The 25,000-nt window shown below is 42.4% G+C and overlaps 1 protein-coding gene across 1 annotated transcript in view; it reads left to right on the top strand.

Moving 5' to 3' along the window:
• Positions 1 to 25,000, top strand: part of LOC139667741 (integrin alpha-11-like) — a gene marked incomplete at its 3' end in the record, with an annotated part of 33,019 nt that overhangs the window by 5,528 nt on the left and 2,491 nt on the right. The window contains 13 exon segments of the mRNA XM_071547227.1: positions 1,828 to 1,939; positions 8,615 to 8,724; positions 9,402 to 9,493; positions 14,477 to 14,591; positions 14,747 to 14,874; positions 16,514 to 16,662; positions 16,820 to 16,964; positions 17,291 to 17,456; positions 18,136 to 18,206; positions 21,250 to 21,394; positions 22,966 to 23,114; positions 23,415 to 23,558; positions 24,033 to 24,236. Coding sequence (XP_071403328.1) covers positions 1,828 to 1,939; positions 8,615 to 8,724; positions 9,402 to 9,493; positions 14,477 to 14,591; positions 14,747 to 14,874; positions 16,514 to 16,662; positions 16,820 to 16,964; positions 17,291 to 17,456; positions 18,136 to 18,206; positions 21,250 to 21,394; positions 22,966 to 23,114; positions 23,415 to 23,558; positions 24,033 to 24,236 — 1,730 coding nt within the window.

The following is a 25,000-nucleotide window of genomic DNA, read 5'->3' as shown; positions in this document are numbered from 1 at the left end:
TGTGATGCTGTTCAAATCCTATGAAGTACTTTTAATTAATTACATTAATTTAAAATTACATACATTCTATATAAATTCAAATTATATAAATTATTAATTAATTAATTACATTTATTATGAATATTTGTATTTTATTACACTACTTTATGTAATTTCTAAGTCATCTATGTCTTTATGCTCTGTAAAGCACATTGTGTTTGAAAAGCTACAAATAAAGTTTTTAATTCTTAATTCAGAGGAAAAGGAGTGAAACCAAGACTCTTCTTCTATTAAAAAATGTTTTTGGATTCCCTTGGTATGCCAATGCCCTATTAAAATTATTTTGAATTTTTGATAGGAGAAGAGTGTCTTGATTTTTCTTCCTCATGATTTATTATTCTCATTATGAATAATTTGGAGGCTGCAGGCCGAGTCTGATTTCACCTCTTGGACTGAAAGGATGACATCATCTCTTCCCTCCTGACGTTTCCTGTCGAGGAAAATAGTTCAAACGCACAAAGTGACGTCATTTTCATCATTTTTATTTTTTATTTTCTCATTTCTGTCAGACTTGGCAGCTAAAAAAGTTTTCCAGTCCTCCTTCGTCCTGTCAGCTTCCAGATAAAGAGTTTAACTGAAACCAGAGGAGGAGGAAGAGGAGAAGGAGGAGGAGGAGGAAGAGGAGGAGAAGGAGAAGGAGGAGGAGGAGGAAGAGGAAGAGAAGGAGGAGGAGGAGGAGGAGAGGGAGAAGGAGGAGGAGGAGGAGGGAGAAAGAGGATGTTTTTCCAGTCTATAAAAAGTGAGTCTCTCCTTCCTCCACCCAGCCTGTCTCTCTGCTGCAGTGCATTCTGGTCTCTCTCCTGCTGCTGCAGTGCATGCTGGTCTCTCTCCTGCTCCTGTGGTGGAGAAACTGGTCTCTCTCCTCTTCTCTGATGGATCTCTCCCTGTGTGATTGTTGAACGTCTCTCGGTGCAAAATGGCGGCTCTAGAAAGAAGCCCTCGCTCTTTGATCCTGAGGGACTGACACCAAAACCTGACGTTTACCGCTGAGGTTTTACATCCTGAAACATTTTCTCATATCAAACTCCACTGGAGCTGCTGGAATATTATTAACATTATTAACATTATTAACATTATTAACATTATTAACATTATTAGTGTTTCAAGCTGATTGCTTTCCCCAGAGAGAACAGCCTGTAGTTGGCACTGAAGTATCCGTGGACTGGATGGACTGGATGGACCGGATGGACCGGTTGGACCAGTTGGACCGGTTGGACCGGGTGGACTGGATGGACTGGATGGACCGATTGGACTGGTTGGACCGGTTGGACTGGATGGACTGGTTGGACTGGATGGACCGATTGGACTGGTTGGACTGGTTGGACCGGTTGGACCGGTTGGACTGGATGGACCGGTTGGACCGGTTGGACTGGTTGGACCGGTTGGACTGGATGGACTGGGTATCTCCCAGTGTGAATGTGAAGCAGGCGGTGCTCAGTGAATATAAGTGATAAATAAAGGGTTAAAGCTGTTAGGTTTAGGTTAGGTTAGGTTAGGTTAGGTTTAGGTTTAGGTTAGGTTAGGTTAGGTTTAGGTTAGGTTAGGTTAGGTTAGGTTTAGGTTAGGTTAGGTTAGGTTAGGTTAGGTTAGGTTAGGTTTAGGTTAGGTTAGGTTAGGTTAGGTTTAGGTTAGGTTAGGTTAGGTTAGGTTAGGTTAGGTTAGGTTTAGGTTAGGTTAGGTTTAGGTTAGGTTAGGTTAGGTTAGGATTAGGTTTAGGATTAGGGTTAGGGTTTACAGTTTAGGGTTTACAGTGTTCAGACTGAAGCTAACCTCCATCTTCTGTTTCAGATCTTCAGCTCTGCTTCAACTTCAACACTAAGAACTTCAAGCTGTTCTCCGGTTCTAAAGAAACCCAGTTTGGATACACAGTCCAGCAACATGAGGCAGGAGGCCGGCAGTGGTGAGAATCCAGTTCACTTACACGCAGTCATCCAGAAACCAGTCTGTACTGGTCTGTCATCTATAGAAACCAGACTGTACTGGTCTGTAGAAACCAGTCTGTACTGGTCTGTCATCTATAGAAACAAGTCTGTACTGGTCTGTCATCTATAGAAACAAGTCTGTACTGGTCTGTAGAAACCAGTCTGTACTGGTCTGTCATCTATAGAAACCAGTCTGTAGTAGGTTAGCAGCAGTCTCAGGAGCAACATCATCATCAACTGCCTGAATTTAGCAGGAAGTTGGTTAGCTTACTAGTTAGTTAGCTAGCAGCTAGCTGCTGAGGCTGCAGCTCTTTACAGTCTGTGGTCGAGACTCTGGAAGCTTCCGTGGGCCAAATATATTAAAATGTGAACCATGTCCTTTTGGATTCTTTAGATATTAATTTGAAATGTTCTTCAGTGGGGAATCTGTGATTCCTCATGTTTGTAAGATGTGAATCTTGGTTCACAACAGAGCGTTCAAGTGTTCAAAATGGCCGCCATGTTGAATAAGATCACCCTGGATGAGAGCTTCAGCTAAATCACAGAATTTACAAACATCCACAGTTCTGTTGGAAAGTGTCGTTTGGTAAATTACCATCAGCCAGTTTCAAATTCCAGCAGTATCTGGAAGGTTTGTCAACTACAGGTGAACACCATCATCTGGAGTCTTATTCTATTCTATTCTATTCTATTCTATTCTATTCTATTCTATTCTATTCTATTCTATTCTATTCTATTCTGGAGTCCTGTTCTATTCTAAACATCTACTTGAATATGAAAGTGGCAGTTGAATTTTAGGATTTACTGGACTCTCTGGTCTGTTGAAGTTTCCTGCCTGGGAAAGTGAGTCGAAAAACTTTGAGGAAACTTTTCCAGGAAAGTTTTCTGTCGTTCCTGCGCTGGGAGTCGGTGAATCATGTCGGATGTCAGATTTCATAACGCAACACATTTTCCATCGCTGCGTCTGATAAGTGGAACGTATCTGCAGAACAGCTGGACCTTATTTATATTCCTCTCTACTATAACTACTACACACACACACGCACACACACACACACACACACACACACACGTTACTATGCTACTTCAACTTGGCACTTCACCTGTCTGCTGTATGTGTGTGTGTGTGTGTGCGTGTGTGTGTGTGTGTGTGTGTGCGTGTGTGTGTGTGTGTGTGTGTGTGTGTGTGCGTGTGTGTGTGTGTTCATCTTTATGTTTCCAACCTGCTGTCACTCAAATACCAGCAGCAAGACTTAAATATTTAAACCTCCAGCTGCTGCTGATGGGCTGCACTGAGATGAGATGGGATGAGTTGAAATGAGATGAGATGAGATGAGATGAGATGAGATGAAATGAGATGAGATGAGTTGAAGTGAGATGAGATGAGGTGAAGTGAGATGAGATGAGATAAGATGAAATGAGATAAGGTGAGATGAGATGAGGTGAAGTGAGGTGAGATGAGAAGAAACAAGACAAAGCAAGGTGAAGTGAGATGAGATGAGGTGAAACGAGATGAAATGAGATGAGATGAAGTAAGGTGAAGTGAGATGAGATGAGGTGAATTTAGATTAGATGAAGTGAGATGAGATGTGATGAAGTGAGATGCAATGAGGTGTAGTGAGGTGAGATGAGATGAGAAGAAACAAGAAAAAGCAAGGTGAGGTGAAATGAGATGAAATGAGATGAGATGAGACGAGATGAGATGAGGTGAATTCAGGTGAGATGAAGTGAGGTGAAGTGAGATGAGATGAGGTGAGGTGAGATGAGATGAGGTGAGGTGAGATTAGTTTGGAAGAGACAAGATGAATTGACATGAGTTTAAATGAAATGAGATGAAATAGGATGAGGAAAAGTGGGATCAGATGAGATGAGAGATGAAATGAAGTTTCTCTTTTCTGCTGTGGTTTCATCTGAGTTTCCCTCTGGGATTAATCAAGTAAATATGTTTTTATCTCATCTCATCTCATCTCACATCATTTCATCTCTCCTCATTTCAATAGCAGCATACACAAGCACAAGATACATAATGATAATAATAATGATAATCTTTTTAATATAACACCTTTCAAAATAAAGTTCCAGTCTTTCCAGAGGAGTAACAATAAACAAATAGAAACAATTGACAGGAAAAGCAATTAAAGGAATGTAACAGTAAACCATCAAAGGATGACAGAGACAATTAATAAAAGTTCATTACAGAAAACCAAGTCTATAAAATGAGTTTAAAGAACAGAACAAACACAACAGTTAGCTGTTAGGTTTCCTCTGTCTGAGTCCAGGTGAGACGTAACGTCCTCCTGCTGTTCCTCCTGGAAGTCTTCCTGGATTCTTCTTCTCCTCCACATTACTGAAGCTCTGGCTCTTTGAAGTCGCAGGTAAATAACTGGAAAGTATTTGTGTTTCTCCTGTGACCCGAGGCAGAGTGGCGACCTGGAAACTATGTGATGTGGTCTGTTACTCCCCAGCCTCCCACTGTGTGTGAGTGTATGTGTGTATGTGTGTGTGTGTGTGTGTGTGTGTGAGTGTGTGTGTGTGAGTGTGTGTGTGTGTGGGAGAGGGGGCTGACATTGTTATTCGGTAAAGTTGTTTTTCTCTGCAGCCTGGTGACATTTTCAGTTCAGGTGTTTGGCTGCTGTTCCTCTCCAGACAGACTTACATCAGTGAAATAAATCCACAAAATCTCCCTCTCCCTCTTCCTGGCTCTTCTTCTTCTTCTTCTTCTGTCTGCTTTATCATCCATGGTCATTCTGTGGTCACGGGAATATTTGTTCCATATTTTGTGTTTTAAATTTGCCAATTTTCATGCCAAAAAAAAAATAAAAATCCCCAAACTTGCAAGGATTCAGTGTTTCTCCCAGAATTTTGTTCTTTGTGTTAAAAGCCTCTCAGTCTAATTATATTCTGTGAGGTATTTTAGCCGGGAGGCAGATTTCCCTGCAGGTTTACAGACTGAAGCTGTTGAGTAAAATCTAAATCTCACCTCCATCATATCAGCGGTTTGCAAAATTGACTTTCTGATATGGAAAGGCCAACATCCGCCTGACATATAGAAATATACAGTATATACAGTATATTCTGTATATATACACATATATATGTTGTATATATACATGTGTGTATATGTCTGTCTAATTTAAGAGAGAATCTCTGTTTTGTCTTCAGTGGATGGAAAGCTGCAGAGTTTCAGCAGAAGAAATGAATCCAAGGCTTTCCTCTATTCTTCTGTCTCTTGGCTGATGCAGAACACGTGAAAAATGTTTAAAAAGCTTTTTAAACATTTTTATGAACGAGGCGTTGTTGTTGATCAGAGGTCAGACCAGTTGACCTGCGTTAACCTTTGACCTTTAACCTCAGTCAAACCCGAGGTCAAACCACCGGCATTTACACTGCCAAGCCTCATGCTGGGATCTGTGTGTGTGTGTGTGTGTGTGTGTGTGTGTGTGTGTGTGTGTGTGTGTGCGTGTGTGTGTGTGATGGATTATGTTTGTCTGCTTGTGGGTTTGATGTTTTTCTCCTCACACTGAACAAAAAGGGTTTCTACCACAGCAGAACAGTTCTGTAGAGAACCGTTCTGTAGAGAACCGTTCTGTAGAGAACCGTTCTGTAGAGAACCTTACTGTAGAGAACCTTTCTGTAGAGAACCTTTGTAGAAAGGTGTTTGTTTGTTTGAAACGTCATCTGGGAAAACTTTTCTCATCATCAACATCCTGTAAACCAGCGAATCAGAGCGGAGAGCAGGGGAACCACATGTGGCTTTGACCTTTGACCTTTGACCTTTGACCTCCTTACTGTTACACTAACTGGAGCTAAATTACTCAGCCTCGACCTGCCAGAGATCTTCTACCAAAAACAGCAATGTATTATTAATCTTTAAAATAATGTTGGGATTTTATATATGGGGTGATATATTTTAATTCAAATATAATTAAAAAATCAGTTGTTAACAAGATAAGCCCATAAACATCTCAGCATACCCATAATAAAATCAATCAATCAATCAATCAATCAATCAATCAATCAGCTTGGGGATCAGAGAAAATCCTGACTTTCCATTGTTTGTATCGTTCATGTGTTCATGTGTGCTCTCTCTCTCTCTCTCTCTCTCTCTCTCTCTCTCTCTTCTCTCTCTCTCTCTGTCTCTCTCTCTCTCTCTCTCTTCTCTCTCTCTCTCTCTCTCTCTCTCTCCCTCTCTCTCCCTCTCTCTCTCTCTCCCCCTCTTCTCTCTCTCTCTCTCTCTCTCTCCCCCTCTCTCTCTCTCTCTCTCTCTCTCTCTGGCTCTCAGTCTGCAGGATGTGACCTCACACTGTGACCTCATTCTGCAGGATGTGACCTCAGACTGTGACCTCATTCTGCAGGATGTGACCTCAGACTGTGACCTCATTCTGCAGGATGTGACCTCACACTGTGACCTCATCCTGAGGGACGTGACCTCATTCTGCAGGATGTGACCTCAGACTGTGACCTCATTCTGCAGGATGTGACCTCACACTGTGACCTCATCCTGCAGGACGTGACCTCAGACTGCAGGACGTGACCTCAGACTGTGACCTCAGACTGCAGGATGTGACCTCAGACTGTGACCTCAGACTGCAGGATGTGACCTCAGACTGCAGGACGTGACCTCAGACTGTGACCTCAGACTGCAGGACGTGACCTCAGACTGTGACCTCAGACTGCAGGATGTGACCTCAGACTGTGACCTCAGACTGCAGGATGTGACCTCAGACTGCAGGATGTGACCTCAGACTGTGACCTCAGACTGCAGGACGTGACCTCAGACTGTGACCTCAGACTGCAGGACGTGACCTCAGACTGTGACCTCAGACTGCAGGATGTGACCTCAGACTGTGACCTCAGACTGCAGGATGTGACCTCAGACTGCAGGACGTGACCTCAGACTGTGACCTCAGACTGTGACCTCAGACTGCAGGATGTGACCTCAGTCTGCAGGATGTGACCTCAGTCTGCAGGATGTGACCTCAGTCTGCAGGATGTGACCTCAGTCAGTTCTGATGTTCTGATGTGGTTTGTGTTTGATGTGGATGGCAGCTAGCTGGATTAGCAGACTGAGGGTTTTTGCTCTACTATGGCATCTCCTCTGGTCTGTGACTCAGCCTTCTTCCCAGAACCGCCGTCCAGACCACATGTGGTTTACTGCGTTAAACACTAACAACCTGCGGCAGCCTGGATCTGGATCTGGATCTGGATCTGTGTTTAACTCGACTCGCTGATCGCTGCAGCAGCTGCCGCATGCTGTTACTGATGGGTCAAACACTTTGGTGTTTATGTTTTGGGATTTTTTGATAATTATCAGCACAGAGAGATGGGAAATGTTGTTTCTGCTTTAATGGATAGTTTACACTAGAGAAAGATAACATGCACCAAATCCCAGGACACTGGGCCAGATCCAAACTCCAGACATTATAGTTACATGACAAACATCTTAGCTGACTGAGCCTCCAGGACACTTCTGCAGTTTAACCCAGAGAAGATAAATCTACAGACTGCAGGATGGAAAATGAACTAAGCAGCAAACTGAGAGTAAAACCAGAGTTGGAGAGGGAGATGTGTTGGAAACATGAGACTGAGCACTTATGTTACAGTTTTACATTCTAGTCAATTCTGACTGTCTTATCCAGAGAGAGGTCAACAGTAAAATAAGCCTCAATTCCACCAACATTACCAATAGTAAGGAAGTCAAAGGTCAGAGGTCACAATACCCTGAATATTGAGGGATTGCAGTTGCATCACAAATCTCTTACCAACCACATCAGGCAGCATCATGCAGGTCTAAACCAAGCGGCCAAAACCACGGGTGAATTTTGAAGCCAATAAGGAAGGTCCGCTAGAGTCCGGCTCCAGAAAGACTCCAAACCATCAACAGACCACAACTACTGACTTTATATTTGTCAAATGTATTGACAAATATAAAGAAAATGCATTTTTTCCACATGAGGTTTTGGTCTCAGTAGCTAATTTTTCTTCTTCTAATGTGTGTCCTTTTTTTTTCAAAATAACTGTCATTAACAGATAAAACACAGGGTTGTTTTCCTAGTGATTGACAGGATCCTAAACCTAAATTTTTAGCTTCAAAACCCTTCAGAGACCTGCGGTGACGTCTGGTTCCAGTCTGGGATGTGCAGCCAACATGTGGGTTTATCAGACTGGGAGTTTTAGGGTTAATCTGGGTCAGACAGGGTAAACCCATGTGGGCCTCATGTTCTCCTGGTCCCTGTCCTTCTGCTGTGGACCAACATCAAACATTTATCATTTCACAGATTCCCCAGTGAAAAACATCTCAACAATCCGAAGGAATATAGATTCATATTTTTATAAATTTGGCCCATTATTGCTAGCTACCAGAGTCTATAACCTTGTTAGCTACTAGCTTACTAACTAGTAAGCTAGTAGCTAACTTCCCTGCTAAATTCAAACAGTAGGGTTAGGGTTAGCTAATTTGATAACTGTTAGGTCTTTCTGAAGTCTAGTTTTATACATTTACCAATCTGTGAATTGGCTCAGACTGGGATCTAGATCTGGGACCTAATTGGTGTTTTACCTATGTGTGTCACACAAGAGCAAACTGTGTGTCTGTTGTTAGTGTTCTCCCAGTAAAACCAGTTCCAGTCCCAGTCAGGTGTTTGTGTTCTCAGGCTGCTGGTCGGAGCTCCGTTTGAATCCACCGGGACGCAGCAGACCGGCGATGTGTTCAGGTGTCCTCTGGACACCAGCTCCAACACCAACTGCTCCAGACTCAACCTGGGTGAGAAGCATGGCCGACGACTTCATGTTGAAGGTGTTTGAACCGAATCTGTGGAAACACAGTGACAGAAAACCAGATACTGAAGGGTTTCTGGTTCAAATCCCAGTCCTGACCAACAGGACTGATACTGGTTTAGTTTCCTGGTTTCCTTTAGTTCCAGACTTAGAAACTCTGCACTCTGTGTCATGTGTATTCAAATATATGAAAATATATGAAAATATCACAAGTGGTACATTTCACACTGAAAAAAAATTGATTGAGGCACCAACACTGCTGGGTTAGTTCTCTTATGGTTTTAACTTAACTTTAAGGTATTCCATGTAAGATGTATGGAAATTCTATCCCCTGCAGGTGAAAAGATGAATGACAAATCCAAATGACAACATGTCTCCAGGAGGAGTGGGAGGGGCTCCAGCTGTGGGGGAGGAGCTTATTTACAGACCGGAAACAAAAACAAACCAAACAGCGATATAAATAAAGTGTTACTAGACCTAACGGGGAATGATCAGAAGTTCATCTTTAGACCCAGCGAGAAGACTGTCGGATTAAAGTGAAAATCTTACATAGAATACCTTTAATCTCTTTGCTTTCAATACTGCTGTCAAAGTCTGTAGAGTATTTTAACACCACTCTGTAAAATACACTCAGAGTAAAGGAGATTTGGTTTGACTCGGCAGGGAAAGTTTCTCTGGACAACGTTTCTGAGCGGAAAGACAAGATGAGGCTGGGGATGACGCTGGCCTCCAACCCCAGAGACAGCAGCTTCGTGGTGAGTTCACATCACAACACAAAATATACAGTTTCCTTCCTAAATGAGCTGAAGTCCAGTCCAGAGTGACTGTGACTCTCATGAAATGACTGAACAATTTTAGATATTTTTTAAAAGACAGAAGGGAACTGAAGTTCTTGGTTGACTAACTGTTATAAAGACTGGAGCAGAGACTGGAAGCTCATCATGAAGAGAGCAGCAGCCTCAGGGACTGAGTTACACATCAGAAAGTCATTTATTTTAAACCAAATGACTAGAGGAAGCTATAAGCTTTAGAGTTAGTCAAAGTCAAAACAACAAACTAACTGAGGACAAACTAACTTTCCTTACAAAAGAAAATAAAACAAATTACAAACAACTTCCCTAATCTCTAACTAAAACAGGAGAGAAAGAAAAAGAAAACTGCTTCCTAACACTAAGGAAAAGTAAAAGCAGTCTGTCGGAGCAGACAGACCCGGGCTCGTCTTTACAGCCACGCCTGTCAAACGGTGAGCCAATCAGCTGCAGGCATCCTCGGCCACTCCTACATCCCAGCCAATCAGCTGCCACCTGTCAGTTACTGTCAGTCACAACAGCAGACACACACCGCAGCATGAAAACACTTTTACTGACAGAAAATAGATATACACTGAACAAAAATATAAACGCAACACTTTTGTTTTTGTTCCCATTTTTCATGAGTTGAAATAAAAGATCAAAGACTTTTCCTATGCACACAAAAGGCTTATTTCTCTCAAATTTTGTTCACAAATTTGTTTAAATCCGTGTTAGTGAGCACTTCTCCTTTGCCAAGACAATCCACCTGACAGGTGTGGCATATCAAGATGCTGATTAAACAGCTGATTACTGCACAGGTGAGTCTTGGGCTGCTCACAGTAAAAGGCCACTAACATGTGCAGAGAAATCAGCCTTTTGTGTGCATAGAAAAAATCTTAGATCTTTTATTTCAACTCATGAAAAACGGGAGCAAAAACAAAAGTGTTGCATTTATATTTTTGTTCAGTATATATCATTTTGGACATTAATCTTCACGTCACTCCTCTTCTATCCTGTTGTTGTTCCCCATGTGTTGAAATGTCCCTCTGAACATGAATCTGACTCAGCTGGTCTCATTGGGACGAAACATCTTGTTTCTGATTGGTCCAGGAGCTGCTTGCATCATCTCATCTAATCCTTCAAAACATCTGATCCACAGTCTCCTAGTCTGTAAACTGAATATGGATGAGACCTGCTAATATGATGCACATGTTGCACACGCTGTATATATGCTTCAAATTCACTTCTTTATTTTCTTCATACTCTCATATTTTCTCAATGTGGACTTGTATTTTCTTGTATTTTCAAAATGTCAACTTTCCAGCATCTTGTTTTCAGCCTGACCGTCAGGAAGCTTAGAGTTTATCACAGAGGTTCAGAACCAGAGGAGACTGTAGAAACTGTAGAAACTGTAGAAACTGTAGAAACTGTAGACTGTAGAAACTGTAGAAACTGTAGAAACTGTTGAAACTGTAGAAACTGTAGAAACTGTAGACTGTAGAAACTGTAGAAACTGTAGAAACTGTAGACTGTAGAAACTGTAGACTGTAGAAACTGTAGAAACTGTAGAAACTGTAGACTGTAGAAACTGTAGACTGTAGAAACTGTAGAAACTGTAGACTGTAGAAACTGTAGAAACTGTAGAAACTGTAGACTGTAGAAACTGTAGACTGTAGAAACTGTAGACTGTAGACTGTAGAAACTGTAGAAACTGTAGAAACTGTAGAAACTGTAGACTGTAGAAACTGTAGAAACTGTTGAAACTGTAGAAACTGTAGAAACTGTAGAAACTGTAGAAACTGTAGACTGTAGAAACTGTAGAAACTGTAGAAACTGTAGACTGTAGAAACTGTAGACTGTAGAAACTGTAGAAACTGTAGACTGTAGAAACTGTAGACTGTAGAAACTGTAGAAACTGTAGAAACTGTAGACTGTAGAAACTGTAGAAACTGTAGAAACTGTAGACTGTAGAAACTGTAGAAACTGTAGAAACTGTAGACTGTAGAAACTGTAGAAACTGTAGAAACTGTAGAAACTGTAGACTGTAGAAACTGTAGAAACTGTAGAAACTGTTGAAACTGTAGAAACTGTAGAAACTGTAGACTGTAGAAACTGTAGAAACTGTTGAAACTGTAGAAACTGTAGAAACTGTAGAAACTGTAGACTGTAGAAACTGTAGAAACTGTTGAAACTGTAGAAACTGTAGAAACTGTAGAAACTGTAGACTGTAGAAACTGTAGAAACTGTAGAAACTGTAGACTGTAGAAACTGTAGAAACTGTAGAAACTGTAGACTGTAGAAACTGTAGACTGTAGAAACTGTAGAAACTGTAGAAACTGTAGAAACTGTAGACTGTAGAAACTGTAGAAACTGTAGAAACTGTAGACTGTAGAAACTGTAGAAACTGTAGAAACTGTAGAAACTGTAGACTGTAGAAACTGTAGAAACTGTAGAAACTGTAGACTGTAGAAACTGTAGAAACTGTAGAAACTGTAGAAACTGTAGACTGTAGAAACTGTAGAAACTGTAGAAACTGTAGACTGTAGACTGTAGAAACTGTAGAAACTGTAGACTGTAGAAACTGTAGAAACTGTAGAAACTGTAGAAACTGTAGACTGTAGAAACTGTAGAAACTGTAGACTGTAGAAACTGTAGAAACTGTAGAAACTGTAGAAACTGTAGACTGTAGAAACTGTAGAAACTGTAGAAACTGTAGAAACTGTAGACTGTAGAAACTGTAGAAACTGTAGAAACTGTAGACTGTAGACTGTAGAAACTGTAGAAACTGTAGACTGTAGAAACTGTAGAAACTGTAGAAACTGTAGACTGTAGAAACTGTAGAAACTGTAGACTGTAGAAACTGTAGAAACTGTAGAAACTGTAGAAACTGTAGACTGTAGAAACTGTAGAAACTGTAGAAACTGTAGAAACTGTAGACTGTAGAAACTGTAGAAACTGTAGAAACTGTAGACTGTAGACTGTAGAAAATGTAGAAACTGTAGACTGTAGAAACTGTAGAAACTGTAGAAACTGTAGAAACTGTTGAAACTGTTGAAACTGTAGAAACTGTAGACTGTAGACTGTAGAAACTGTAGAAACTGTAGACTGTAGAAACTGTAGAAACTGTAGAAACTGTAGACTGTAGAAACTGTAGAAACTGTAGAAACTGTAGAAACTGTTGAAACTGTTGAAACTGTAGAAACTGTAGACTGTAGAAACTGTAGAAACTGTAGAAACTGTAGACTGTAGAAACTGTAGACTGTAGAAACTGTAGACTGTAGAAACTGTAGAAACTGTAGAAACTGTAGACTGTAGAAACTGTAGACTGTAGAAACTGTAGAAACTGTAGAAACTGTAGAAACTGTAGACTGTAGAAACTGTAGACTGTAGAAACTGTAGAAACTGTAGAAACTGTAGACTGTAGAAACTGTAGAAACTGTTGAAACTGTAGAAACTGTAGAAACTGTAGAAACTGTAGACTGTAGAAACTGTAGAAACTGTTGAAACTGTAGAAACTGTAGAAACTGTAGAAACTGTAGAAACTGTAGAAACTGTAGAAACTGTTGAAACTGTAGAAACTGTAGAAACTGTAGACTGTAGAAACTGTAGAAACTGTAGAAACTGTAGACTGTAGAAACTGTAGACTGTAGAAACTGTAGAAACTGTAGAAACTGTAGACTGTAGAAACTGTAGACTGTAGAAACTGTAGAAACTGTAGACTGTAGAAACTGTAGAAACTGTAGAAACTGTAGACTGTAGAAACTGTAGACTGTAGAAACTGTAGAAACTGTAGAAACTGTAGACTGTAGAAACTGTAGAAACTGTAGAAACTGTAGAAACTGTAGACTGTAGAAACTGTAGAAACTGTAGAAACTGTTGAAACTGTAGAAACTGTAGAAACTGTAGAAACTGTAGACTGTAGAAACTGTAGAAACTGTAGACTGTAGAAACTGTAGACTGTAGAAACTGTAGACTGTAGAAACTGTAGAAACTGTAGACTGTAGAAACTGTAGAAACTGTAGAAACTGTAGAAACTGTAGACTGTAGAAACTGTAGAAACTGTAGAAACTGTAGAAACTGTTGAAACTGTAGAAACTGTAGAAACTGTAGAAACTGTAGACTGTAGAAACTGTAGAAACTGTAGAAACTGTAGACTGTAGAAACTGTAGAAACTGTAGAAACTGTAGACTGTAGAAACTGTAGACTGTAGAAACTGTAGAAACTGTAGACTGTAGAAACTGTAGAAACTGTAGACTGTAGAAACTGTAGAAACTGTAGACTGTAGACTGTAGAAACTGTAGAAACTGTAGAAACTGTAGACTGTAGAAACTGTAGACTGTAGAAACTGTAGAAACTGTAGAAACTGTAGAAACTGTAGAAACTGTAGACTGTAGAAACTGTAGAAACTGTAGAAACTGTAGACTGTAGAAACTGTAGACTGTAGAAACTGTTGAAACTGTAGAAACTGTAGAAACTGTAGAAACTGTAGACTGTAGAAACTGTAGAAACTGTAGAAACTGTAGACTGTAGAAACTGTAGAAACTGTAGAAACTGTAGACTGTAGAAACTGTAGACTGTAGAAACTGTAGAAACTGTAGACTGTAGAAACTGTAGAAACTGTAGACTGTAGACTGTAGAAACTGTAGAAACTGTAGAAACTGTAGAAACTGTAGACTGTAGAAACTGTAGAAACTGTTGAAACTGTAGAAACTGTAGAAACTGTAGAAACTGTAGACTGTAGAAACTGTAGACTGTAGAAACTGTAGAAACTGTAGAAACTGTAGAAACTCAGCAGATTTGAGTCACAAGGTTTTCACACTAACAGTGATGCATTTCACATTTTTGGTATATTTTCATGTCGTAGATATTTTTAACAGTTTGTAACAGTTCTTCTCAGTCCGTTCTGCTGCTGGTCCTGAGCTGATCTGTGTGTGAATCTGTCCTCAGGTCTGCGGTCCGCTCTGGTCTCATGAGTGTGGAAGCTCCTTCTACAGCACAGGAATCTGTTCCAGGGTCAGCCGGAACTTCAGGTTCTCCCACACCATCGCTCCGGCCCTGCAGAGTAACCGACCTGTCTGTCTGCCTGTCTGTCTGCCTGCCTGTCTGTCTGTCTGCCTGTCTGTCTGTCTCTCTGTCTGTCTGTCTATCTATCTATCTATCTGTATATCTATCTATCTGTATATCTATCTATGTATCTGTGTGTCTTCTTGTCTTCAGGATGTGAGACGTTCATGGACATTGTGATTGTTCTGGATGGTTCTAACTCCATCTACCCGTGGTACGAGGTTCAGGACTTCCTCATCAACGTTCTGCAGAAGTTCTACATCGGCCCGGGGCAGACACAGGTCGGTTCCTCTGGGTTCTAACATGAAGAGAACGCTCCAGGCTTCTCTTCTCTTCATGCTCATATATTGATTTTATATTTCACAGGTTTAACAGGTTCAGTGAAAATCAGAACTGGTTATGGAGCTGATGTTTTCCTTTTATTAAATCAGATATCGTCTCTGATGTGAACAACTGCAGAAACAGACTGCAAACCTGACAACAAGTTTGATTTTCTTTGTACATTTTCATTTATTCATTTAATTGTTCAATAATGTAGTAATAAGTAAGTAATACAGTTTTTCTCAGTGGCTTTGGTTCATTTCTCAGATCAGAATTGAAATTCTCCAAACTCCTTGTTCAGCCTCCACATCATCTAGTCACTTGTGCACATCATAAAAGCAATTTCTCATTCTTTTGAACAATTTGAAAATGCTTTGGCACATTCATGCAAATGATTATGTACAATTGTCTGCTGTTTCCTACATTATCAATCGCTTATGTCATTGATCAAAATGTATTATACTGGTTCTCTGTTGGATAGTCTTACCCCCCAAAACATCCAGGCATTAGTTCACTGCAGAAGTCATTACATTCAAAATGGTTGAACCAGTTGTCATAATCTGTCAAGCATATTTTCTATACATTTCTATTAGACTGTTTTTGTAAATGTGTCCTGAATTGATGAATCTTGACTTTCACTAATGAAGGGGAATGTGTGAAGCGTTAGATCGACCAATGATCAGCCAGTTCTCTGAAACAGCAGACAGACAGGAAGTCAGGAGTAGACAGACAGGAAGTCAGGAGTAGACAGACAGGAAGTCAGGAGTAGACAGACAGGAAGTCAGGAGTAGACAGACTGCACTGTGCTTCCCCACACAGCTGCCTGCACACTTCTGCCTAAAGGTGTTGAAAATACTTACAGAGTACTTACTGTCATACTGACAACATGACTCAGCATTTTGACTCTCTGTTTGTAAAACAATGACACAAGGACTTGTCATTCTGATGGCACTGACTTGTTCATTGACATAAATATTTACTTTTGAGAGATAGACTAAGGATTTTGAGTAAGTTACGGGCTTTTGCAGGTAATCCATTGTGTGGATCTGTTTGTACGAATTGTTTTGAGAAATGCACTTACTGTTTTGCAAATGTTAAGGATGATTCGAGAAATGTACCAAAGCCACTGAGAAAAACTGTAAATTAATTCTTCCTTTAAATGCAGTTTCAGTGGAGAGTTTTAGTGTCCCATGATGATCTAAATCAGGCATTTTCATCCTGATGAGAATGAATTCTGGAGGAAACACTGAATATGTTTTTTTGGCATGAAAATGCAAAATTTAAATGTTTTGAATATCGGCACAAAATATCAGGTGAACTTTACTCTAGAATTTGACAAACAGACAGGAAGGATCTGAACCCCGGACCGGCTGGGAGAGAGGACGAAACTCAGCAGCTGCTACTGAAGCGCCTTTGAGCCTCTGAACCCCCAACCTCTGAGCCGCTCAGTGGAAACCAGTACAGACTGTGGCGCTGGTCTCCCAGTGAGACTGTGGAACTGGTTTCTGTGACAGCAGTGATACAGTCAGTAGGTTGGCCTTACGTGTGTGTGTGTGTGTGTGTGTGTGTGTGTGTGTGTGTGTGTGTGTGTGTGTGCAGGTGGGTGTGGTGCAGTATGGCTCCAGGGTGGTGCATGAGTTCGGTCTGGCGGAGTACCAGACGGTGCAGGAAGTGGTTGAAGCCGCCAGGAACATCGACCAGCGGGGCGGCGAGGAGACGAGGACAGCGCTCGGCATCAACGTGGCGCGGTAAGAAGAGACAACTGACAACTGACTGACTGACAACTGACAACTGACTGACAACCGACTGACTGACTGACTGACTGACAACTGACTGACTGAGTTAGACTGACACACCCAGCAGTCAGAGTAGTGTTTGATCAGCCCCCCCCCCCCCCCCCCTCAGCTCGGAGGCCTTCAGGCGGGGGGGGCGTCCCGGGGCTCAGAAGGTGATGATCGTCATCACAGACGGAGAATCTCACGACAGTCCAGAGCTGCTGCAGGCTGTGAGCGAGAGTGAGAGAGACAACATCACCATGTACGCCATCGCTGTGAGTCCACACACACACACACACACACACACACACACACACACACACACACACACACACACACACACACACACAGACACAGACACACAGACACACACACACACACACACACACACACACAGCAGTAGTCCCATATGTTAAAATCTGTGCTGTTCTTATATATTTTTATTTTTCTTTCTACACTTGAGGTTGAAGCTTCCTGTTTGAGTCACTTTAGAATGTTTTCTGTCTCTGTTCTCTAAACCCCCCCCCCCCCCCCCCCCACACACACACACACACACACACACACTGCCCCCCCCACACACTACCCCCCCCCCCCCCCACAGGTCCTGGGCTACTACAACCGGCGTGGAATAAACCCCGAAGCCTTTTTAAAGGAGATCAAATTCATCGCCAGCGACCCGGATGAGAAACATTTCTTCAACGTTTCGGACGAGTCGTCGCTGAAGGACATCGTGGACGCTCTGGGAGAGAGGATCTTCTCTCTGGAAGGTAAAGCGGAGCGGGTCCACCGATCGGCTGCATCGTCGATCGGATGATTATTGATCATTTAGGAAAAGTTATGTTTCCTATACTATCTTACCCTCCCTACGAGGAGAAAGATATTATATTGATCGAATCTAAAGGCCGACTGGTGATCCTGTGGAGAAAGCGTCCGCTCAGCTGTTCTGCTGCTTCCTGTTCGCTCTCCACCTTCAAATCTCACCCGATGCATCCTGGGAGTTTAACTTCCTGGATGTTTATCTCACGTTCTTCTGTTCTGTACTCGTGCTTCAGCGGTCTGATATTATGGAAAACCTGTCATGGAAGACAGGATGAATATAGAGAAAGAATCCTGCTGGGTTTCTTTCCATCCACCTGGTGTCTCAGATGTGGATCAGACCTGATTAGATGAGAAGAATCCCTTCTTCTTTCTCCCTATTATTTTCAAAGAAGTCGGACACAGGTCATTCCAACACAAAGCTCCTTCCTCCTTTTCTGAGATCTATATTCCCTCTTTCCGCTGCTTCAGGCCGTCTTTATTTTCTTATCTTAAAACAACCTGTTTATGCTTTTAATTTGTTTGTACTTTCAATCTTATAAACCGACACATTCATTACAGCTCAGCACCAGCATGACAGTGAAGAACCCGATCTCCATGTAACGCGGTTCTGGTTCTGTTTGTGTGCAGGAACCAGCAGTCAGGGCCGAGGCTTCGGCCTGCAGATGGCTCAGGCCGGCTTCTCCTCCCACATAGTGAGGGTGAGTTCTTCACCTCCACTTCTGTTCTTCACCTTCACTTCTGTTCTTCACCTCCACTTCTGTTCTTCACCTCCACTTCTGTTCTTCACCTCCACTTCTGTTCTTTACCTCCACTTCTGTTCTTCACCTCCACTTCTGTTCTTCACCTTCACTTCTGCTCTGTTCAGTCAAGACGTTTTCTCGAATTTAAATAAAGGTAATAATAATAACAATAATAATAATAATTTAAAGCAGCAGCAGGTAAGAGAGAGAGAGAGAACACCCAGAGATCAGATCGAACGCCGCTGAGTCTGAGACTGCTCAGGAGAAACTTCTGGGCTGCGGTGGAATAGTAAAAACAATCCGTCCTCTAACTCCTCTTCCTCACCTCTTCTCCTCGACCTCGATGGAAAACGTCATGAGGTCAAGGAAAGATGTGAAGGAGAATTCATCAGGACTTAGGAAAAGAGAATCCCACTGCACTGACACTAGACTACGTGATTATGTTAATGAGGTGGATCTGCTGTGTGAAACTACAATGTTCAGAAGATGGACGACTGAAACCATCTCAGATCTTCTCCCTGTGTGTTCTTACCGTGTTTCATGCAGGCTGTAAACCTGGACGACCCGCTGAAAAATATGACTTCATCACCAAGGTTGGAATTGAAATAAAAAAGGAATAAAGGCGACCAGTCACTAAAGTGAAAGGAAATGGTTTCACATTGAGAATGGTTTCTCACGCTCAGCCTCCTGTCCACATATTTATCCACATGAATCCCAATTAGTTTGATTGGATGAAAATAATTGTTAAATTCATGCAAGATAGGCATAACATGTTAGGCCTACAGATCTACTGCTGTACATATCATCATTCTTAAGTTTCAAACATGTTGAATTAAAAACATCATCTGGATAAAAACGTCTCATATCCCTTTTTCTCTAAAGACAGACTTCTGTGTTCTGGTTAATATGCTGATTATGATCTGATTATAAGCCTATGCATATAATATCTTAAGAGCCACCACACAACTCAGTAAACAGCTTGACATGTTGACTTGATGCTCTGAAGTGGTTCTGTCTGATCCAGACTTTATTAAGGCAAGAGCTTCACATCTGAGACTGAAGTCAGATGAATGAATGATTTTCCTAAAGCTGCAAGACAACAAGCTCAGAATGAAGAAATAAGTAAAGCAGCCTGAGCAGGTTCCTCTACAACCTTAACTTCACTTTCATCATTTCACAGCAGAGTAACGTTCATAGTTCTCCTCTGGGTTTAACATGTTGTTCAGAACATATTAGCATATTAGCAACTTATGGCATAAGATGGAAAATGCTGAATAAGCAACGGGAACTCGATGATGATCTGCGTCTCTTGTCGGTCTGATCGTTTGTTTTCGTGAACGGCCGAACGGCGAATCGTTTGCTGCCGCAAGGAATTGTGGGACGGCGTTATCTCCTTTCCTTTGGTAAAGGAGGCTCCAGTGTCTCCTCTGCTAAAGGAGCTAAGTAAGGAAGCATTGAAGCTCCTTTCCTTTGTGTTTAGAGAATTCCAGCAGCTCTTATCACGGCTGACACTGAGAAACTTCCGGGTCATTTCACTCAGTTAGGAACCTTCCTAAGCAGAAAGACTGTTGGACCGCAACCCTGGACTCTACTTCACTCTTTGGTTTGGATCGGTCACTTCCTGTGTGGAACCCAGCAGTGACCTCACTTCCTGTGTGGAGCCCAGCAGTGACCTCACTTCCTGTGTGGACCAAACCGACAGCAGAATCTAATTTGGACAAACAGAGAATCTGCAGCGTCTGTGTGTTTGTGTCTGACAGTTTCTGCAGGTTCAGGATCTCTGTGGCTTCTTCTTCTCCTGAAGCCCAGAGAAAATATTTCTGTTGTTTCACTTCCAGGGAAAATCAACATTAAAACTCGACTGAATTCCAGAGGCAGGAGGATGAAAACGGCGTTGTGGAAAATTTTCATGTGTAACACAGAGCAGATGGTTTTCCTGAAAATGCAGCTGCCAGCTACACACACACACACAAACACACACACACACACATACACACACACACACACACACACACACACACACACACACACACACACACACACACACACACAATTATGCTAAGAATGCCAGCGTTTCCTCTTCTTTAGTCTGAGTTAAAGGTAAAAAAGTGAAATCAGGTCACAGTCAGCCTGATGTGGAAAACAGTTTCACTGCTGCAGGATTAAAAAACAGTTTCTTCATATGAATCAGTTCAGATCAGCAGATCCAGGATCAGTGCAGCAGGTCGACATGTGCAGCTCAGATCCTGCAGCAGATCCAGGATCAGCGCAGCAGGTCGACATGTGCAGCTCAGATCCCGCAGCAGATCCAGGATCAGCGCAGCAGGTCGACATGTGCAGCTCAGATCCCGCAGCAGATCCAGGATCAGCGCAGCAGGTCGACATGTGCAGCTCAGATCCCGCAGCAGATCCAGGATCAGCGCAGCAGGTCGACATGTGCAGCTCAGATCCCGCAGCAGATCCAGGATCAGCGCAGCAGGTCGACATGTGCAGCTCAGATCCTGCCGGCAGGAAACTTTCTGACGCTGTCGCCAGCGATTCGGTCATCTGCCGTTCCTCAGTCCAGCCAGAGAGACTCATGACGCTTTAATAACTTTCATATCTGAACGTTTCCACTGCCAGACCTCTTCTTCTGTGGTTCCACCGATCCGATCTGTATGGGATTTAGACTGATAGCCTGGATTTGGTTCTGAAGGTCAACGTTTGTTTATATGTTTAATAAACAAATATGTTTAAATTTGCCCATTTTAGTGTTAGTATTCAGTGTTTCTCCAACCTCACCTGTGATCATGAACCGGGTAGAAACCGAAGCTGAAGATACAAGCGGCCGAGAAGTTTCCAGGAGAAACCAAAATCTACAGAAAACTACAATCATGGCGTCCTGAAGGCTTCTAACTGCATGAACATCCAAGTCTTTGCTGTGAAGCGTCAAGTCGTTCAGACAGTTACTCCGTATGTCCTGAACGCAGCGTCATCTCTGTACTTCCTGTCTGTCCTTCAGGACGGCGTGCTGGTCGGGGCGGTCGGCGCCTACGACTGGAACGGAGCCGTGCTGAAAGAGACGCGACACGGGAAGATCGTCCCGCCAAAATCCTCCTATCAGGACGAGTTTCCAGAGGAGCTGAAGAACCACGCAGCTTACCTGGGTGAGACACACACACCTGGGGTCGTGTTAGTAGTAGTAGTAATACCAGTAGTAGTAGTAGTAGTAATACCAGTAGTAGTACCGGTAGTAGTAGTAGTAGTAATACCGGTAGTAGTAGTAGTAGTAATACCGGTAGTAGTAGTAGTAGTAATACCAGTAGTAGTAGTAGTAGTAATACCAGTAGTAGTACCGGTAGTAGTAGTAGTAGTAATACCAGTAGTAGTAGTAGTAGTAATACCAGTAGTAGTAGTAGTAGTAATACCAGTAGTAGTACCGGTAGTAGTAGTAGTAGTAATACCAGTAGTAGTAGTAGTAGTAATACCAGTAGTAGTAGTAGTAGTAATACCAGTAGTAGTACCGGTAGTAGTAGTAGTAGTAATACCAGTAGTAGTAGTAGTAGTAATACCAGTAGTAGTACCGGTAGTAGTAGTAGTAGCAGCTGCAGTAGTAGTAGTAGTGAAAGTTGTAGCAGTAGTATTATTAGCAATAGTAGCAGTAGTGACTGTGGCTATAATAATCATAATAACCTTTATTTATAAAGCACAAAGTACAAAACACTTTACAATATGTAAGTGTGAACAATAAAGAAAGAAAGAAAAATTAATAAAATAATTAGGGCAATTTCACAGAATAATTAACACAAGACCAGTTTACAGACCACAAAATTAATAGAAATATGGGCACAATATAGAACTTGGTATGGTTAAACCTATTTCTATAGACTTGCTTTGATGTGTATTTTATTGTATTGATGTGACTTTAGCTGGCTTCTTCTTTTCAGTTTGTTTGAATGTTTGATTTTGAAAGCCCTTTATAAATGTTTTAAAAAGTGATATACAAATAAAGTTTATGGTATTATTATTATCATTATTATTATGCTTGCTTTAGCTTGAAATGCTTTCAATAAAAATGTAAAAAATAAATAAATAAATAAATACTGGGTGTGTCAGTCTAACTGGCTGGTTACTGGTTAGTTTCTTCCTGGTTTCTTCCTGGTTTCTGACTGGTTTCTGATGGTTTCTGATTGCTTTCTGACTGGTTTCTGATGGTTTCTGACTGGTTTCTGACTAGTTTCTGACTGGTTTCTGATTGGTTTCTGCCTGGTTTCTGATGGTTTCTGCCTGGTTTCTGATGGTTTCTGTCTGGTTTCTGTCTGGTTTCTGATGGTGTCTGGCTGGTTTCTGATGGTTTCTGATGGTTTCTGTCTGGTTTCTGTCTGGTTTCTGATGGTGTCTGGCTGGTTTCTGATGGTTTCTGATGGTTTCTGTCTGGTTTCTGATGGTTTCTGTCTGGTTTCTGCCTGGTTTCTGATGGTTTCTGTCTGGTTTCTGTCTGGTTTCTGATGGTGTCTGGCTGGTTTCTGATGGTTTCTGATGGTTTCTGTCTGGTTTCTGATGGTTTCTGTCTGGTTTCTGACTGGTTTCTGATGGTTTCTGACTGGTTTTTGCCTGGTTTCTGACTGGTTTCTGTCTGGTTTCTGATGGTTTCTGTCTGGTTTCTGACTGGTTTCTGATGGTTTCTGACTGGTTTTTGCCTGGTTTCTGACTGGTTTCTGACTGGTTTCTGCCTCAGGTTACTCGGTGGGCTCGGTGGTCTCATCTGGCGGCGCTCAGCTCTTCGTCTCTGGAGCTCCGAGGTTCAACCACACCGGGAAGGTGATCGTCTTCACGCTGAGGAACACCGGGAACCTGACCATCCTGCAGGGGCTGCTGGGACAGCAGGTCTCACACACACACACACACACACACACACACAAGCATGTAGGTATTACTCCAGTGTGTGTGTCCACACATGTGGGACACATGGCCATCTGCATGACGATCCAGACTGTTGCCCCCGGCAACGGACTCCCAGTAAAACCAGGACCAACTACTGGGACAGACTACTGGTTTATAGAAAGAGAGAGAGGGCAGAGAGAAGAAAGAAGGAAAGAGAATATTCTCTTCTCTTCTAGTTTACTCTTTATTCTATTTTGTTATATTATATTTGATTTATTTTCTTTCTATTCTGTTCTGTTCCAGATCGGGTCGTATTTCGGCAGCGAGTTGTGTTCCATGGACGTAGACGGAGACGGACAGACCGACATCCTGCTGGTGGCAGCACCCATGTTCTACAGCCAGGGCTGGGAGAGGGGGCGGGTCTACATCTACACCGTCACGCCGCAGGTAGTCTACATCTACACCGTCACACAGCAGGTGGTCTACATCTACACCGTCACGCCGCAGGTAGTCTACATCTACACCGTCACACAGCAGGTGGTCTACATCTACACCGTCACGCCGCAGGTAGTCTACATCTACACCGTCACACAGCAGGTGGTCTACATCTACACCGTCACGCCGCAGGTAGTCTACATCTACACCGTCACACAGCTGTAGTCTACATCTACACCGTCACACAGCAGGTAGTCTACATCTACACCGTCACACAGCAGGTGGTCTACATCTACACCGTCACACAGCAGGTGGTCTACATCTACACCGTCACACCGCAGGTAGTCTACATCTACACCGTCACACAGCAGGTGGTCTACATCTACACCGTCACACAGCAGGTGGTCTACATCTACACCGTCACACCGCAAGTAGTGAAAGGGAAACCAAACCAAACTGAACTGAACTGAACTGATCTCTCTCCAGAGTTCATTCGTCCTCCAGGGAGCGCTGGAGGTCTCTGACCGCTCTCAGAACTCGCGGCTGGGTTCGGCGTTGGCCCAGATACCCGACATGAACGGAGACGGGTTCAGGGAGCTGGTGGTGGGAGCGCCGCTGGAGGACGACCACCAGGGGGCGATCTACGTCTTCTATGGCCAGGACAACACCATCCAACACCAATACAGACAGGTAACAGAGAATCAGTTCAAGCACCAATCTAACAAATACACAGGAATTAGTTTTGGTGAAGTTTTGAAAAGCAACCTGTAACTATAACAATGAATATTATACAACAGGTAGTTCCGACCAAGCAATCTGATTGGTCAACTAGACATTTAGAACGTGATCAAATCAGCATGACAGCACACCTAGCCGTGCTCATCACTAAAAATATTACTCCGCCATATATTATCATACAGTATATTTAAATATAACGCTACGCTAACTCTGTTCAGCCTTGATGTTCCAGACGCTCTGCATCCTCCATCAGCTGTGCCGGTGAGTCGGTGACACGGCGCTACTAGCTTAAAAATACATGTGAAGTTCGCGGACATAGCAGCTAAATCTGTCCATGGAAAAATTATTTTTTTCAGCAGGATATCTTAGTTACAACAAGATTGATCTAGCGAGGCAGTTTTGTGTTTATATGTGTGGTATTTATTCAGTTTGGGAAATCCCACAATCTCTAGAAAGCATTAGCTCCAGTTGGCTGCTGACTCAACAGGACTAGAACTCGTCTGTTGCAGGTCGGTACTAAGGCTCCGCCTACTTGCTGGAGCAGTAAACTAGGTTCCATTACATAGGAGTCTACTGACGTGACTGATTGTTTTCCAGTTATTAGTCAGACCCCATGAATTGCCCCACAATATGAATACATTTGGATTATATATTTTATTTTGTTGGTAACCATTTTATAATCGCAATATTACACTCGAGGGTGAGCTTTACCGTCA

This window comes from Centroberyx affinis, unplaced genomic scaffold (genome assembly GCF_046629955.1).
Source record: "Centroberyx affinis isolate AG114_WGS23_722 - 3 ecotype Tasmania unplaced genomic scaffold, CSIRO-AGI_Caff_v1 ptg005734l_1, whole genome shotgun sequence".
Lineage (NCBI taxonomy): Eukaryota > Metazoa > Chordata > Actinopteri > Beryciformes > Berycidae > Centroberyx > Centroberyx affinis.
This window is presented reverse-complemented; position numbering and strand designations above follow the sequence as displayed.